This window comes from Triturus cristatus, chromosome 2_2, assembly GCF_964204655.1.
Source record: "Triturus cristatus chromosome 2_2, aTriCri1.1, whole genome shotgun sequence".
Taxonomy (NCBI): Eukaryota; Metazoa; Chordata; class Amphibia; order Caudata; family Salamandridae; genus Triturus; species Triturus cristatus.
In genome coordinates, this window is record NC_140582.1 from 1,224,287,084 (window position 1) to 1,224,306,382 (window position 19,299).

The 19,299-nt window shown below is 47.2% G+C and overlaps 1 protein-coding gene across 1 annotated transcript in view; it reads right to left on the reverse strand.

Annotated features, from left to right (window-relative positions):
- LOC146863450 (uncharacterized) overlaps positions 1–19,299 on the reverse strand; it is a 151,393-nt gene that overhangs the window by 89,816 nt on the left and 42,278 nt on the right. Inside the window, exon 2 of the mRNA XM_085643373.1 lies at positions 3,700–3,819. Within this exon, the coding sequence (XP_085499499.1) occupies positions 3,700–3,778 (79 nt within the window). The 5' untranslated portion in view covers positions 3,779–3,819. The remainder of the gene's footprint in view (positions 1–3,699; positions 3,820–19,299) is intronic.

Below are 19,299 nucleotides of genomic sequence, written 5' to 3' on the forward strand. Positions count from 1 at the left end.
CGTGTAATTTGAATAAGTTATCCTCAATTTTAGCATTTCACCATTGCATATGCAAAAGACTCACTTTTACCAAAGAGTTAGCTGTGAGTTGTGCGGTTGTTTGCAAAGGGCCAGCTAGCTGTCAGATGCATAACCTTTGTGAACTGGACATTGTATGTACTGTGCCGTTGCACGTGTAAACTGCTGTTGTGCCGTTGATGTTCGAGAGAGGTTTCATTGCTTGTTCTGTTGATGTAGATCAGAAGAAAGTAAATACCCTTCTGCATGATGCACTTATGTATGGAGTGCAATCTGGGGGATGAGGGTACCCTTTGCATGATTCGTTTTTTGCGTAAACTCTGCATATGCTTGTTCCGTTGATGCATGTTAGAGTAAGGTCACTGCCCCTTCAACATGGTGTTTTCCTTACAGGCATACTTTTAAGAACTGCAAACACAGGTAATAAAGTACCCTTTGACATCATTTGGTAATTTCGTAGAATGGGCACGGAGTGGTTTTGTTGATGTTGGCTTGGGAAAGGAGAATACCGCTTTGCATTATGTAGGGTTTCAACAAGTACACTTTTATTCACTGCTATGACTTGCAGTCATTTAATGTGACTTCTCATGTGCGGGTCGTTTGTTGCAGTGATTGTTTGCCTATATATAGGGTTGAGTTGCACTATGCGGAATACCGCATAGATGCATAGAAACTCACCGGAATTCTGCAAGAGGGTGGAGTAGCTCCACTCGCCCACTAAGCTACCGAAATACCTCATCACCAAGAACACTGGAGGGGACCTCAGCAATCCAAGCTCCTTAGGAGCCCAAAGTGCCTAAACCCTCAGTGACCTCAATACACCAAAAACAACTGTTATCTAACCCAAACCTAATAAACTAAAAATTAAAAAACTCAAGGACCTCAGCAATCCAAAAAACATCCCAGGAACTCTCAAATGTCACAAACACAAGCAGTTCACTCACGCCAGCAGCTCACGTATGCCCTCAACCCCAAAACTCCAGCAATCTAAACACAGAAGAAAACTTTATCCTTAGCATCTAATACCAACTCAACTTATCTTGCCCTGGTAGGCTGCCAAAGTAGATCAGTACTTCTTCCGGAGGGCTGCGGCACGGATCTCGAATGGTCGGCGATGTTCTGGGCTCAGCTTTGCCCAATTCTCACCCAGCTTCTTGAGGGCTTTGACGTAGTTTCTTGCTGTTCCAAGGACTAGGATGCCCTTGTGTATCTATGCTTGTGCCCACCCATTCTCCCAAAGGGTGAGTGGATGGTAGCCTCTTGGCCCCTGATCTCATTAGGAGCTTCACTGAGGGCCTCCTGTTATGTTTCATACATGTACCCCAATGTAGGCGCAAGTAATAACTGAACATTTCAACTATTTTTCCCCTACCATCACATAACGGTTCTTGGGACTGACCTTTTACCTAGTTACGGTACTGCTTACAGGACTTGGGGTTTTCTCCAAAAAACTAGCCTCATCCAATATGCATGAGCATTCTTGGAGTCTCAGCAGGACTACCATCTCCTGCATAATAACTATGTACAAGGGTCATGCCTTCCGTCATACTAATCCGACATGACACAGCAAGGTAGATCCCGAGGGTACCACCTTGGGTATATAAACACCATATCTTTGCTGAGGGAGGCAGAGGAGAAGAAGGACTTCCATGCTGACACAAGACGCTGAGGTTCCTGCATGCAGACTCTCCAGCTCGCGGTGGTCTGACATCCCTTGCGGGGTGTCCATCTCGAGACCAAGACGGGGTCCCACAATCTCTCACCTCAGGTAATGGGGCTGAATTTAACCTAGAGGGATTCTTGGCTTTACACCTACATACATGCTAGATACACTTAGGTACATCTATTTAGAGTCGCATCGTAGGAGTACGCATTATTTCGGTCATGTAGTTCCATACCTGCATATATTCATTATTTTAGCACTATGGTAGGAACCTACCATCCTTTTACCCTGTTGGTGCTTATAATCATTTATATCTGTTTCTGTCTTATGGTTGTTTCAGCACACCTATTTTACGCTAGAATGACACTGGTTCAATAAATACTTATTGAAAAAGTCCCCACCTTTTATACTGTGTATCTCTCTGAGACAAAGTGAGCACGAGTGACTGAGCAAAAAGTATTGCACTGTTTCCACGATCCCTGATGGGACAGAGTTGTCATGTTCGATAGTTGCCAAGAACTATTCTCTCCCTGGTAAGAGGAGTTTACAGTGGCACTGTGAACTAGCTGGTATACAGGCGAACATACCCGGTGGGGGTGTCTGGAATCAATCCTGACACCAATCCCACAGTCTATGTTGTCTAAACGTGCAGATCCTTTATAGATTTATAGAAAATATACAACACTCCTGTTGCTGGAGCATACTCCCAGGAGCCCAGCCCTCCTGTGCATTCTTTTGTCGATCCTCCCGTGGCCTACCGTTCCCAGCGCATCTTGTTGTTGACAGGGGTTCAAAAAGAGTGTGCTCCTTTGGAGGTCAGACCTTCACTTCTGGTGGCCACCGCCGCCTCAGCTCTGCCCGACAAGCCTGCACAAAGAAAGGGAGAGGAGACATGCAGGCCCACCCCTAACCTGGCTCCAATTGGCCATGATGACAGGGCGGTCGGGGCACTGAAGGAGTAGATTCAGGGAGAAGGCGGTGATAGGAACCCGGGATGGCACACCCAATAAAAAACTAACATTGCTTTTATACTTTTCCTCCTGATGCAATTGCACAGACGTAACTAGTAATTGTTTCCAAACAGGTCTAGTTGCAGGTAGTGACATCATTTGACACTGGCGGTCCAACCAACGGTGATTACTTGTGGGCGGTGGAAGGGGCGTTTGGAGATCATAATGTGAATTAATTATAGCGGTGGGTGCTGGTAACTCCGCCACGCAGCGTAGGCAGAGTGTTTGGCAAACTCTACCCTCCAAGCGGAGTAACAAAAACTCTGAACTCCGCCTGAGTTTACCACCTACCCCTACCTATATCCTGCCTATGTATGGTTATGGCCATGTAGTAGGACCAGTCATATGTGTTTACAATTACTTATTTTGTCGGGTGTTTTTTCAGGTGGGTGAACTGTGCAGGTGCTTTAGTAATCTAGTGTTGCACCGATGTGTACTTGCTGGTCTCTCATTGAGAAGAGGACCTTTGTGTATGGCCACAAAGTTGTCTTTGCTGATAAGTCAGATGCCATAGGGTTTTGTTGCTTATATCTTTGTTCCAGTCTTTTTTATAAGTGTGTGGTATTAGAAAGCCTTATAGTAGTAACATTCTAACTGTTAATGGGAATATGTAGTATATTTACATGAGAATATTAATTTGTGCTGGGGACACTAAGGAAAGGCGAGTGTGCCTGAGAATGCAATTAGGCATAGTGTTGATGTGTGTGCAGAGGGGAATCCGGACACAATTAGTAAGCAGGATGAAGACGCCCTCATTAGAGCCATTAAGTTAATGTTGCACACAAGTCCACACATATAATACAGAAGTTCATACTTTATACCAACTGATCCTGTCTATGTTTTTAATGATTTGCTGTCAATATACAGCACTAGACTTCTTAACTCTTCGGGGCTCTTCATAAATAGAATGGAGCTACTCTAGGCATCGATGTCATTGTTTTAATGTCAAGAGCAGCAGTAGGTCATGGGTCCATGATGTCACAAACAAATATTAGAAACATCACTTACATGCAAGAGCAGCTTCTCCACAGTCATTATCTTCATCACAAAGTGACTGGCAATCCGAATCTATTTTTCTTTTACTCATCTTTTCGTACGATATAGGCAAGTGCTCAATTTGGCGACTGTCTGAAAAACACCATCAAATAATCAAATTAAAAGCCCTGCATGAGTGTGGGAATATCCGGGTAATCAGCAGGAAGAGAATCTGGCATTCGGGCAGACAGCATACATGTTAAATAAAATAATAATTGTGTCTTCCAGTGAGACTACTGAAATGAAAAGGAGACTTCATTGTGAGCATGTTATGTGGTCCTTTCCTGAGCAGACTCCTGTCTCCAGGATTACGGAAACTCTCTTCCAAAGAAAGCGGAACTGATTCATAACCTACAAGAGGACATCCAGTAGTAAAACAAGGAACCTGACAAATCGATTTGAACTCTGAAAAGTGATTATATTTTATATATATATATGTACACATACATATATACACCAGCAAAGTGATCTCACAACTGGTGCCGGCATACATGGTGGAATCAAGTCCACATACATTTTGCTCCAACAAAAGAATTATGCCGCAATCCAGGAGTTGATATTTCAAAGTTCTTTAATCACACCACCTACACCAACGCGTTTCGACTGTGAAGTCTTGATCACGGTTGGGTGAGTGCTACTTTCATTTCATATTTATACAGGTATATAAAGGTAGCACATGTTGCCCATAATGAGGCATTATGGGATATGTAGTTCTAACAAGATTTCTTTTAAAAACAATTATCTGTTACATTTTTAAACATTTTTTCCAGTGATGCTCAAGGTTCTCCAAACACATTCTGACTATAAAGTTGTAATTCTCTGACCACCATGCCCACGTATGTTATATTTTGCAATTTAATGTCTGTTACTGACAATTCACATTTCATCAAGGTAATGGCTAAGTGCCATTCAATTCTGACATTGTTACATTTACATGGTGTTATGGCATCATCTCCATTTTCTGGCATATCCACGTGTATCAACTATTAACCCATCAGTTTGTCACGTGTTCACGATGTTATCACAAATAAATGTACCCACAATTTGATTTTGTATCAGTGCATGGGCCATGTGCCCTGGCTATACGACATTTTTAAGTATCTCTTGTGCTATCTATTTGCCAATTATCACCATCCCGTCTGCTGAGGTTTACTCTTGCGTACAGTTCAGTGCCAATTTGGTTAAGCCTATGTCGTATTATGCAAGTCACATCATATGTCGCTACAATGTCAAGAGTTGGCACATGATGTGTTGCACAGCCAGTGATATTTTGTTGTAATAGAAATTATAAAAATATATCTCTATCTTTGATATAACAGTAATGTCACAATACATGGAACGAATTGTTAAAATTTATTAGTAGACTTTCTAAATATCTATGCTGTTTCACAGTCAACAATTATGAAATATAAGATATTTTGAAAACAATATAATAAACCTGATCTTACGAAAATCCATGTATATGTAGTATTATATCACTAGTGGAACAGAACCAACAGTACTTAGCAAGCACATTAGAAGAAATACAGGTCAAGTGGTAATCTTTAGCATTTCCTAAGCAGTTGCAAGGGCAAAGTAGCGAGTATTTGGAGGACAACTACATGTATCAAGAGAGTCAGATTGGTTTCTCCTAATTTTCCACCTCCATTAGACAGGAGTTCAATAGAGACAAATATGTCAGACGTGGTATTATGGCAATTAAACTGTGGTTTAAGAAATACAAGGTGACAATAACCTAAAAATGTGTATCATGTGCATTTATACTCCTATGTAATGCAGTGTTATAAACCACATACGTAATCCAGAATGTATTAACCGTTTCATCAAACATAGACACAATTTTATATTAGCTTGAAGCTTCCTGTGACACTCAACATGTATTAAATAGGGTTGGTTGTCTTGTGTTCTCATTTTCCCTTGGAAACATGTGTATCACGTACCATAATACTGTTATTGGTATTGCTTTGATTGGCTAAGCAAAAAACAGAAAGATTCTGTGTGAGCCTCTCCATCGTTCTCTTGTATATATGCATGTGTTGGTTATGTGTACAGTAGGAACCTGACTTGAGAGCAATGGAGTGCTTAACGAGGAAGCACCCAGCCCCAGGAAAGACACAACTATTGGGAGATGGTCATTGACAAACTGTTGGGTATGGGGTAGTGCTTCTTTAAGAGGTGTGTGGCTACTAGAAATGAAACTTATTTATGTTAGCTAGCAAATGTCACACTCCTCAATTTAAAAGGTAATCGGCATACATGACCATGACAGCATGCACTTTAACACACTGATAATGAGCCTCTTTTCCAGACCAACATTATATGAAATTAAATGCTTCCTTTTAGCAACCTCTTCTTTGGCAGGTTGTATAGTAATTACAAGTTGCCAAAGTTTTTTTTACATTACTACTGGAAACTCTGCCTAATGCTGATGTGATCACTGCTGACAATCTTGGATTGGGTGGTCCCTATTCCCTTACTGTTATTAATAGCTGAGGATGATTTTCAATGAGCATAAGTAGCTCATTACATGAAAGGTTGGAGACCCATGCTCTAACTCAATCCCTTACATTGAAAACTACAAACCAACTACTTGGACCATCCAACACCACCGCACCCTAATACACAGACTTCACGACGCAGGGATCCAGGATGCTCTTCAACGTCTACATGGCTCCGCTCGCCCCCATCGTCAAAACCTACGGACTTAACATTTTGTCATATGCAGACGACACCCAACTTATCCTCTCCCCATCCAGCGAACCCAACACCGCCAGACACAAATTTTGAGAAGGCATGGAAGATGCCGCCAAATGGATGAAAAACAGCTGCCTACAACTAAACTCCAACAAGACGGAAATACTCATCGTGGGCCCAAACCCCGATGCCTGGAATGACACCTGGTGGCCCACGGAAACCCGCCCACCCCACGGACCACGCACGCAACCTAGGAATTATACCAATAATCGAGAGGTGCACCACATGAAAGGCTTAAGAACAAAAAAAATCCTTTGTAATTAAAGACTTTCTTCAACGACCAATCCTTATATTCATTTTATTTTCATTTATATAATAGTTCAAAACGTCATAGAAAATCAGTTTATGTGACTTTACAAAGCAGACCAGCCGACGCGTTTCGTCCTGAAACAGGACTTCTTCAGGGCACTAAATCCTAGCGTAGATCATAGATGGAAATATCCTCGTAGGTTTACCCCAATCCTTAGATTGTTCATATTAAGAGGCAAAATGCCATTTAATATCATCTGAATATAACTCCCCAATGGACGTCAAGTCAGAATAGTCAGTGTCACAGCCAAGATCCAGTTGCTTATCGTCGCAGTAGTTCCACAGTCACTTGAACCACATACTGTTAAATAATAGGGATGTTTATATTTAACACCGTCCCAAAGTTCGCAATATGTTAGTTGCAGGTGGACAAAGTAACAAAGAATCTCCGACGGACAAGTTCAAGGTCCAATACCCAGGCAAGAAACCTAGGAATTATCCTGACTCAGAGCTCAAAATGGGCCGCCAGATCAACTTATTCTCGTCCTCCTGCTTCCACACCCTCTGCTTCCTACGTAAGACCTTCAAATGGATCCCCCTTGAACACAGAAAGACTGTCAATCACGCCCTGGTCACCAGCAGACTCGACTACGGCAATGCACTCTACGCCGGAATAAACAAAAACCTCACCCGCAAGCTACAAAACATTCAGAACGCCGCCGCAAGACTGGTCCTCGACCTGCCAAAACACTGCCACATCTCCCAGCACCTGCACACACTCCACTGGCTCCCCATAGAGGCAAGAGTCACCTTCAAGATGCTCACCCACGCACACAAGGCCCTCAACGACACCGGACCAGCATACCTGAACAGCCAATTCAAATTCCACGAACCACAAAGGACCCTACGATCAGCCCAGCTCTTCTACACCGTGGTCCCACGCACCAGAAAAACCAGATTGAGAGGCCGCTCCTTTTCCTTCCTCCCGACCAAGGCCTGGAAAGCCCTTCCGCTCCACCTCAGACAGACAACATCGCTTCCCATCTTCGTAAGAGACCTCAGGACCTGGCTCCTCGACGGACCCCCTACCTTGATGGACTGGAACCTGCACCCCCCACCTCGAGATCCTTACGGGTGAGTAGTCGCGCTTAACAAACGCTTGATTGATTGATGGTTTACCAACCCTTTCCTCCTTACGCCTGTTGAAATGAGCCTTACAGACAGCGCTGAACAAACCTTTCTTCCCCACATCAACTCGAAATGAGATATACTTGTGTTTATGAGCAGTCATCCTCTAAGCCCAGAGCATTTACTGATACCATCAGCTACATCACTTCTACTCATGTACGCAACGAGCACACACAAAACCACCACTTTCAACAATCCCATTACTCAATGTTGATATAAAGTTGTTTTCAATGGAGCTTCCAACATTCCAATGGTCTAAGAAAACATATTTGTCCTCAAGCCCAATGGAACAGCAAGTATCTGGACTCCCACTAACAAGTCGTCCACAATATATATATTTTTTTAATATTCATTTGAAGTATTTCTGCAGGACAGGCCTAGCCACAAGAGCAATGGAAAACTGTACAAATAACAAGATAACATGGAATCAATATAACGATATAGTGATTCAAGCAAATGCAACAAAGAGGTTCAAAAAGGAAGATATGAGGCTAAAAGGTGTGTTTTCAGAAAACAAATACATCGGGGTGTTTTCAGGTCTTTTCAGAATGCAAACAAATAAGGGCTTTTTACCTTGCCCAGTGAATGAACAACACAATATTATTTCCTGGGCATGAGCAGACTTGCTTAGAAGCTCTTAGATTGAGCCTGTAACAACCATGCGCTGCATGCCCACTCACTTGGGAGACACAAATTTACACTACAGGGCTTGAAGCCCACCCATTGACATTTACAGCGTCCTAATTGCCCATCACAGGCCAAGCGGCACTTACCTTCCTTTCTGTGAAGCAGGGACCAAGCACTGATTGATTCAACTTATTCTAAGCCTGTCCGCTGCTCCTGAGGTTGTTGGGGTACCATTTAATCTTCCCCAATTACCACGCTGCTTGCCCCCACCTCCCTCGTTTTGTTTTCCTTATACCCCCTCCTCCCACTGTTAATGTTGCTCTTTCCACCTTCCGCCTTGTGTTGCTCCCCCTGCTTTTTTTCTAAAAAAGTTGCACAGCAACGTGGGCTGTTGTGCAACACGGCTTAAAAAAAAATAGGTGCCCTAACACGTCTTTTTTGTTCTAGACTTGCATGTTGCACAACAGCACGGCAAAAGCAACATATCTTGCATAGGCAACACCTATTGGATTTGCCAATGCATCTTCTCTTTTCTTTAGGGGATCTCTAGAATAAGGTTTCAATTTCTAGTGTTTTGCTATCCAACAGTGGACTGAAGTTTGTTTTTTAAGATAAGACATAAGGCCAGTGTAAATTTCCCTAGGAGTTAAACAGGAACTCTTTGAGTGAAGTCAATCCTAGCATCAAGAAAAAGCCAATTAGGTTGTTTGCTTTCCTTTAATGTCCTAGTACATTATGGGAGTTGTAGAGGTGGGCGAGCCATGTAAAGGCTCGGGCCTGTTTCGTACTGGGCCCCAGATCCTACTTTACCCTCAAGTCAATATTTTACTTTTACGTCTTTTATAATTAAATTTATGGTCTCCAGCATTCTAAACAAAGTGAGAGTGATATGTTTGGGATCTCTCCTATGCACCTCTCAAGACACCAGTCAGGGTACCAGCCTCAAATGAGGGCCTAGCTCCCATAAACCCTGACCAACATCCCCTTCAGAAACTGTGCCTAGCAGTCTAGGCTTTCTTGTTCCCAGGTCAGCAAGAACAAAAAACGATAGGTGCTTCACTAGCGCTTCCCATTAAGGCCAGGGCACCGAGTGATGCTCAGCTCTGAGGTAAGAGAAGGGCAGGATAAGTGACGTGGCCCATGCTCTCAGCCCAGCATTTGCGCAGTGCTCACATGATCACCACTTAATGCAAGGTAATACAAACTGGAAACCCGTGTCCTATAGAGGGGGACTATGGAAAACATTCTCAAAAACAGTTGCTCCAAATCCATATATTATTTCTATTAACGGCAGTCACCATGAGGACTTGCTGCCGGTCAGTACTATTTCCTGATACCCACAGTGGAGAAATAGCTAATTTGAAATAAATTATAGCCTTGGGGGCTAAGTTTAAAAAAAAAATGTTTTTCTGAAACTCCAAGTGGGATAAGATACTGGATTCGATAAATCTTTTTTGATGGGTTTGATAAGGAAGCCATCCATTGCTTCATATTGGTCTACTAGTAGATTGATGGCAACAGCCATATTTCCTGTAATTATGAGTCGTGATCTGTATTTACTTGTGCTTCGGATACTGCATTTTATTGATAAAGCTTCGGCGTTGCCATGAGATCACCCTGACTGTGACCGTCTTTTTAAAATTCGATCTGTTCTTGATCACTTTCTAGATCGATTATCAGAGACCTATACTCCTGGGAAAGAAATAGCTATTGATGAGTCTTTGGTCCTGTTCAAGGGTCGTGTGGTTTTTAGACAGTACAATTCTAGCAAGAGGGCACTGTTAGACCTGGTGCCATTGGCGTGAGTCTCCCTTCCATTTTTTACGGATTGCCTCCTCTGTCTTCGGATATGTTTTGCTGGTTTAGATGCTTTGGGCACTGGGACACTGCTATTCAGTGCCCCACTGCAGGTGCTTCCTGTGTTAAATTGATGTATTGATTAGTGACTCCATGAATGACTTATTTGATTTACTGTCAGACCCTCGTAATGTCACTGCGTGTGCCCGGGGCTTGTAAATGAAATGCTGCTGGTGGGCTTGCAGCACCGATTGTGCCACCCGCCGAAGCAGCCCGTAAAGTGTAACACGGGCCTGCCACTGCAGAGCACCGTATGCCGTCAGGGACTGCCGTGTCGACTCGGCGAGTGCACCCACTCGCCGGTCCTTGAACTTCTCCTTTTCTGCATATCAGTCACCCCTACGGTAGGCCTATGGGCAGGGTGCATTGTATGAAATAGGTAAGTCATGCCCTGGTGTGTGTGGCATGACCTGAATTACAACCTATTTAGTTTTTCACTATTAAAAGGCTACCTGTTCCCATAGGCCAGAATGGGCAGTTTAATGATAACATCTCATAATCCTAACTGACTCAGGGAACTAGGTAGAATTTAATATGACTGAACTCAGAATGATAAAATGCATCTTTTAATGAAGTTGGTTTTAACATTCTGTGTTTGAACATAACACTTTTAGAAAGTCTGTATTTTCTTACCTAACCATCCAGCCTGCCTCTGCTAGCGTGTGTATTGTATCTCTGGTTTTGTGAGGGACAGGGTCGGAGGGGCTCCAGGAGACAGGGTGAATCAGCACTAGGCTGAATAGGCCGATCTACCTGACGAGTGGTGGGAGGATTAGCACCTGGGCCTGAATAGAGCTGTGCCTGCCTTCCACAATGCTGGCTCCACCTCCTATGGAGCGTCTGATGGCCATGGCCTACTCTGACAAAGGAAGAAGTTGTGCACTGGCAGAATGCACCCGAAACTGGTTTGGACTAGGTACAGGACCCTCTTCCTTCAGAGGACAAAGGATTTCTGAGTATAAATATTGGGGCCTAGACCCCAAGACTTTAGATCACTTCTGGGAACACAAGCCAAACCTTTGCCAAGGAGAAGAACCGAAAGAAGCTGCAGGAGTTGTACTGCCCCTCTGCCAGAGAGCTGTTGTGGGTTGGCCTGCAGTGGTGTCTTCATTGCCAAGGAAAGGAGAAGGAACTTTTATAGAACTTCATCATCTTGCAGAATATTTCTCTAAGGGCTTGAATTGAGCTTGCCTCCTGTCTGAAGTCTCAGGGGAACAAAAGACTTCACCCCTTCTGTGCTTGCTTCTGGAACTAGCTGTTTCAGTCGCTACAGAAGTAATCTGCAACACGAGAGCCAGCGAACGTTGCCGCCATCCACATCGAAGTCGTGAGCGCTGCTCCGACTTGTACCCATAGACCAACGCCTGCTGCTGTGCCGTATCGACTCCGCAACCGACGTCATCGCGGAGCCGATCCTCGACGAAGATGGCCAAGAAGTCATCGACATCGTGACATCGTAAGGAATCGTGGTGCCGGCGCCATCGTAACGTCACCTCCTCTCCAATCAGGAATCAATGCCTCCCCTGCTTGCAAAAGCATCCAGGACACAGACGCATCATCTCCCCCGAAGCAAGGAACCGACGCTGCAACGCGCCAACGACATCGCATCTTCCCGACGCCGTGAGCTGTCTTTGTTGTCGCTTCTCAAGGTACTGTTCTGTGGGGGTCTGATTTGACTCCGTGCCCGACGCTGCGCACCTCGCGGTCGGCGCCATACTTTGGGATCTCTTTGACCTCGACGTTGTGATAACTCCCGTTGGAGTTATCTGTTGCTAAAGACTTTGAGTGAATTACCTATTTTTGAAGTACTTCTACCATCGTGAAGTACTACTTGTGATTACAGTGTTGTGGATTTTTGTCGTTTGTGGTCTTGTGATAAGTCTATATAAAGAATACTTATTTATATACTTCTCAGTGTGGTGTCAGTTTGTAGTGTTTTCACTGTATTACTGTATGTGTTCACAAATGCTTAACACACTGCCTCTGTGATAAGCCTGCCTTCTCGTGCCAAACTACCAAGGGGGTGAGCAGGGGTTATCCAGTAGTGTAATCCCATTTCCCTGACTTAGACGTAAGGGTCCGTATTTGGACAAATGTGTATACCATTGCCAACTAGAGACCCCGAGTTATAACATTGGTGGTCAGCGTTGAAGATTCAGACTTGCATTTGTGACTCATATACAGTGATTGGTGTACACTACTAGTGAGTACAGACCAAAACGCAACCACATACTTTTTGAGTAGAATATCTTTCCTTGGACCGGTAGTTTTACCCAGAACTGCCTATTCTTACTACCATGAGCCGACCAGCATCTGTTGCATCTATGGATATCGATTTTGAGGAAGAGAGGTTGGAAACCTACAATGTGAAACAGCTGAAGCACCTCTGCAGAAAATTGGAAGTTGCTACCCAAGGTATGTCAAAGAAGGATGAATACCAAAAGGCGCTGAGGGCCTGGATGGAAGCGAGAAAAACCCCAGACTTGGTGGTGGAGCCAGTCAGGGATGCAGAGGGGCAGCCGGATAGCCCGTTGATTCCAGCCAGGGAAGGTTTACCGTCCCCGCCTGACAGTAGCATCTCTTTCAAAGGTCCGTCCCCAGGAGAGCTGGATGACCGGCAAAGAGACTGGATGCACAAGCTGGAGATGGCCAGGCTCAAGTTAGAGGGTCAGAGGGACCTAGAGAATAGCAGGTTGTCCTTGGAGAGAGAGAGAATGAGATTGGAACATGAGAGAATGTTGAGGGGGTTGGAGCTCAAAGCGAAAGGCTTAGAACTCAATCCCTCTGGTGGCAGCGCACCATCTGTGCCTGTAGAAAGCAGAGTCCACATCCCGAAAGATGTCATCAAGGAGTTTCATAGACAGGAAGATATTGGGCAGTGGTTTGCAGCCTATGAGATAGCAATGTTGGCCCACCAGGTTCCTGAGAAGGATTGGGGAGCAGGGCTGTGGGACCACTTTTCGAGTGATGGGAGGGATACATCGTTAGACCTACCCAGTGAGAATAGGATGTCTTATGCCCATATGAAGGAAGTCCTGATGACAAGGTATGGTTTGACCCCAGAGCTCTATAGACAGAGGTTCAGGAATTGTAAAAAGCTGGAGGCAACTACCTGGGTGGGGTATCAGTCTTTCTTTTGCACAGCGATGGATGGTTGGGTGAAGGGTAGCAAAGTGCATACTTTTGAAGCGATCCACGATTTGTTTGCATGGGAGCACTTGTCTTCTAATTGTTTTCCAGAGCTACGCCAGCACCTTATTGATAGCAAGTTGACTAACCCTAGGAAGCTTGCTGAGGAGGCGGATCGCTGGGTCAGCACCCGAGTCTACAAGGGTCACTAGGGAGACTTCGCTTAAGGTGGGCAGGGTCCCCAGCAGAAGATGGGGGGGACAAGGGTAAACAGAGGGAGTTCCAGAAAGGGCCCCAAAGTAATTCCCAAGGGAACCAAGGGAAGGGTTCCCAGCCTCTCCCTGGAAAAAAGCAAGAAGCCCCGACAGGTAAACCTGTTCACAGGGGCCCCTCTAAATGCTTTACTTGTGGTCAAGTGGGCCACCGTTGGTATGATGCACAGTGTCCCCTGAAGGATTCCAAAGCACCACCACGTGCACCACCCTGTTAGATGGCGAGTGTAGCCCTGGGTGGGATGGGAGGAGATGGGTGCCCAAGGTGGGTGGGGTCACGCAGAAATGTCCCTTGTTTCGCTAGGAGACTTTGAGATGGTCCCGAGGACCCAGCTGCCTGATAACACTAAGAAGTACAGGCAGTGGGTGACCATCAATGGCCAAAGGGTGGAGGCTCTAAGAGACACCAGGGCTAGTGTGACAGCTGTCAGTTGCCGGCTGGTGTCCAAAGAGCAGGTTATCCCCCATGCATTCTTTCCTGTAGTTGCCGTGGACAACTCGCAGAGCCAGTGTGAGGTGGCACAAGTTCCCTTCGAATGGGAGGGGGGGGGGCTCAGGTACTCTTCAAGTCGCTGTGAGGTCAGCCATGCTTGTTGATTGTCTGTTGGGCAACGATTTGGATAACGACCCTTGGGCTAAGGTGGAGAGAAGGTCTCATTTGGAGGTGTTGGGTCTGGTCAAGGAAGGCTGGGAGCAATCTCCCAGGAAACCTCCCCAGGATGTATACAGTTACTGGCCTTCAGGAACCAGACTCGGCGATTCAGACATCTCTCTCAGGCGAATCTGGAAGCCAGTCAGGAAGAGATGAAGCAGCGGTACGATCAGCATGCCACTCTGATCGAGCTTCAGCCTGGACAGAAAGTTTGGGTCATGGCCCCTGTAGAGCCCTGTGCGCTCCAGGACAGGTGGTCCGAACCATTCGAGGTGCTTGAGCGCAAGAGTGATGTCACCTACCTGCTGAACTTGCAGTCTCCGAGGAACCCTTTGCGGGTCCTACACGTTAACCGCCTGAAGCCCCACTTAGAAAGGTCCGAAGTGGGCATGCTCCTAGCGACGGATGATGGATGGAGGAGGAGACCGAGCCTCTTCCGGACCTACTGTCTGCGACCGAGCAAGATGGGTCAGTGGATGGTGTCGACCTCTCTGCCACACTGACCCTTGAACAGCAGCAAGATTGTCGCCAACTGTTGGGGCAATTCTCTCATTTGTTCTCCCTGGTTCCCGGTGTCACTGAGTGGTGCGTCCATGACGTGAACTAGGGACAGTCCTCCCGTGAAGCACACGGCTTACAGAGTGACTGACAGGGTCAGAGCTCACATCAAGTAGGAGGTCTCCAAGATGTTTGCCTTAGGGGTGATGGAGTCCTCTCACAGCCCATGGGCCAGCCCAGTGGTCTTGGTCCCGAAAGCTGCCGCAACTGGTGCCACACCCGAGCTCCGGTTCTGTGTTTACTATCGAGGACTCAATTCAGTCACCAGAACTGACGCGTACCCCATCCCCAGAGCTGATGGGCTCCTTGATCGGCTAGGGGCTGCACTGTACCTCAGTACATTTGATTTAACATCGGGGTACTGGCAGATCGCCTTGACCGATGGGGCAAAGGAGAGGTCAGCATTCTCCACACCAGATGGGCACTACCAATTCCGGGTTATGCCATTTGGGATGAAGAATGCCCCTGCCACCTTTCAGAGGTTGGTCAACCAGGTGTTGGCTGGACTGAAGGATTTCAGTGCCGCCTCCCTGGATGACATTGCGGTGTTCAGCGCCAGTTGGGAAGAACATCTGCGCCACCTCTGGGAAGTGTTGATGGTACTGCGATCAGCAGGCCTCATGATCAAGGCGAGTAAGTGCCAGATAGGGCAGGGTTCCGTGGTGTACTTGGGACACCAGGTGGGGAGCGGCCAGGTGGCGCCCCTACAACCTAAGATTGATACCATCCTGGTATGGGAACCCCCCAAGACTCAGACGCAGGTAAGAGTCTTTTTAGGACTCACAGGGTACTACAGGAGGTTTGTCAAGGGGTATGGCAACATTGTTTCACTCTTGACGGAGCTGACTTCCGGGAAGCAGCCCAAGAGAGTGAACTGGACTGACACCTGACAGAAGGCTTTTGACGCCCTGAAGACTGCCATGTGTACGGCACCCGTACTTCAGGCGCCCAACTTCTCAAAGGAATTTGTTGTCTAAACAGATGCTTCAGAGCATGGTTTGGGGGCTGTTCTATCACAGATTAATGAAGAGGGCCTAGACCAGGGTTACTCATAGTACGGCCCGCGGGCCGCCAGCGGCCCGGCAAGCCTTCCTCTGCGGCCCGCGGACCTTGCAGGCATCCTACATGTGTTTTAAAAAATAAATTAAATAGTGTTAGCAAACACTGTCGGAGTGTCGGGTGCAGCAGCCCGGGCTCTGAGACTCTGCTCTGTGGGGGCCGGGGGATTCCAGTGATTGTCAAAGTGGAGATGCAGGGGCCTAAGAGGTGAAATACAACAAAGCTTTAACATGTAAATGGTCTTTTAAAGACCTGTGAAGTGCTCGGGTGGGGCTGTGTGTGAGCGCTGGGAAGCTGTCTCAGTGCGGCTGTGTGTGTGCGCGCTGGGAAGCTGTCTCAGCCCGGGCTGAGGGCTGAGACACACACAGGGTGAGATGACAGAGGGTGACGGAGGGAGGGAGAGGGAGGGAGGCAGAGGGAGGGAGAGGAAGGGAGACAGAGAGAGGCAGAGAGGAAAGGAGGGGGAGGGAGGGAGACAGAGGGAGGGAGACAGAGGGTGACAGAGGAAGGGAGGGAGAGGGAGAGAGACAGAGGGAGAGGGAGGGAGACAGAGGGAGAGAGACAGGGAGAGATAGAGATAGAGGGAGGGAGACAGAGAGAGAGACAGAGGGAGGGAGACAGAGGGAGGGAGACGGAGGGTGGGAGACGGAGGGAGGGAGATGGAGGGAGACGGAGGGAGGGAGTGGGAGGGAGGGAGAGGGAGATGGAGGGAGACAGAGGGAGGGAGGGAGGGAGAGAGATGGAGGGTGACAGAGGGAGGGAGACAGAGGGAGAGAGACAGAGGGAGAGGGAGGGAGAGAGACAGGGAGAGATAGAGGAGGGAGACAGAGAGAGAGACGGAGGGAGGGAGACGGAGGGAGGGAGATGGAGGGAGGGAGATGGAGGGAGGGAGACGGAGGGAGACAGAGGGAGGGAGGGAGACAGAGGGAGGGAGACAGGAAGGGAGGGAGACGGAGGGAGGGAGGGAGATGGAGGGAGACAGAGGGAGGGAGGGAGACAGAGAGGGAGAGAGACATAGGGAGAGGGAGGGAGAGAGACAGGGAGAGAGACAGGGAGAGATAGAGGGAGGGAGACAGAGAGAGAGACGGAGGGAGGGAGACAGAGGGAGGGAGATGGAGGGAGGGAGACGGAGGGAGGGAGACGGAGGGAGACAGAGGGAGGGAGATGGAGGGAGACAGGGAGGGAGGGAGGGAGACAGAGGGAGACAGAGGGAGGGAGGGAGATGGAGGGAGACAGAGGGAGGGAGGGAGACGGAGAGGGAAGGAGAGGGAGGGAGAGGGAGAGAAGGGGAGGGAGACAGAGAGGGAGACAGAGAGAGAGGGAGACAGAGAGGGGGAGACGGAGAGAGACGGATAGGGAGAGAGACGGATAGAAGGAGAGAGGGAGGGAGACGGAGGAGGGAGGGAGACGGAGGATGGAGGGAGACGGAGGAGGGAGGGAGGGAGAGAGAGAGATATGTGTATGCCGGGTCCGCTGGCTCAGTGGACGAAGGCGTCCGCTGCAGGAACCTGTGTTCCACCTCATGGTCACAGTTTTTTTTTTTGCTCTAGCCCCGCCCCCTCCCCCAATGACCCCGCCCCCAAGGTGCGGCCCTCAGCCACAAACCACACTATAAATTTGGCCCCCAAGAGAAAGTTTGTGAGTACCCCTGGCCTAGACCAACCTGTAGCCTTCATCAGTAGGAGGTTACTTCCCCGGGAACAGAGGTGGAGTGCAATTGAGCGTGAGGCATTTGCTGTGGCCTGGGTGCTGAAGAAGTTGAGACCATACCTCCATCTTTTCAATGTAGCAACGTTTAAAGCTTTTGTTCTGTTCAAGGAGTGTTCTCCAGCGTGAAAGATGACTTTTGTTCAGCTTCAAGAGTCTGTGATAGGCAGCCTTGTTGTAGTGGAACAGGCAAGTGTTCCTAGAGTTGGAGTGGTGGAGAATGTGGCTAGTTTGAAAGATCGATACTTTCCCGATTTAATTGCTCCCACGCCCAAAAAAAACAATCCCTGTAAGAAATGTAGAGTCTGTTTGCGAAGAGGTATGCGGAAGGAGTCGTATGCACTGTGCTGATTGTCCTTCTAATTCTGGGCTGTGTGTGCCCACATGTTTCAGATTGTATCACACTCAAAAGAGATTATCTGTTGTTCAGTTTCACGTTTGGCATTAGAATGATGTCTTAAGTTACCGCTGTTGTATTTGTAGTTATAGTTTTGTATCTAGTTCCAATTGGTTAGTAATTTCTTTCTTGTTAAAAAAAAAATTGAGTGTGCGCGGACTGGCGCTTGGTTGGTGGTGTGCATGGACTGGCGCTTAGCTGGTGGTGTGCGTAGGCTGGCGCTTGTCTGGTGGTGTGCGTAGACTGGCGCTTGGCTGGCGGTGTGCGTAGACTGGCGCTTGGCTGGCGGTGTGCATGGACTGGCGCATGACTGGCAGTGTGCATGGACTGGTGCATGGCTGGCGGTGTGCATGGACTGACGCATGGCTGGCTGTGAGCGTGGGCTGGGGCTTGGCTGGCGGTGTGAGAAGTGACTTGCTGCTGGCCATTAAACACTCTGCTAGCCAAACGCCACTGCACACACTATGTCACCCACCAGCTGGTGTGATTGCAGTGTCAGTCATGTAGGCGTATGAAAGTGATGAGCCCTTGAATGGTGCTGTCTGTTGATGTGAATGTTGTAATGGGCTGGGCCCGCGGCTGGTGGTGTGAATGGTCTTGTGTGTCACGTATAAAAGGTGTGTGAATGGCCTGTAAAGAGGTTGGTGCCTTGTCTTGGTTTTACAGCTCAAGAGCTGAGAGTCACTGGCTCAGGTTTTTAACCTTTTAATTATTAACTTTTTGTGAAATCTCTTGTTAATCAAATATAAATTTTGAACCTTTCACTCACCCTCGTGCCAAATCCAACCAGTATGTGTGTGTACTTATGGAACAGATGGATAGGCAGTCGTATTTGTCTCATCTGTCTTTCTGTGCTAAGTAGTCTGTCTCTAGGGAAAATTTACCAACGTTATATCCTTCTGTAAACGAAAAAAAATAGGGAGTGCTCGGTGGTGTGCCTCTCATAGATCCCAACAAGTTTTTTTTTTACTCACAGTGCCATGCAAACCAAAAAATGTTTTCTTGCATTAATTTGTCATAATATTTTGATATCAGAAAAACCTACATTTTTTTACCATCCAGCCTCCCGATAAAAATGGTACCTCACTCGCGTGGGTGGGTCAAGTACCCACGACAGGCAAGGG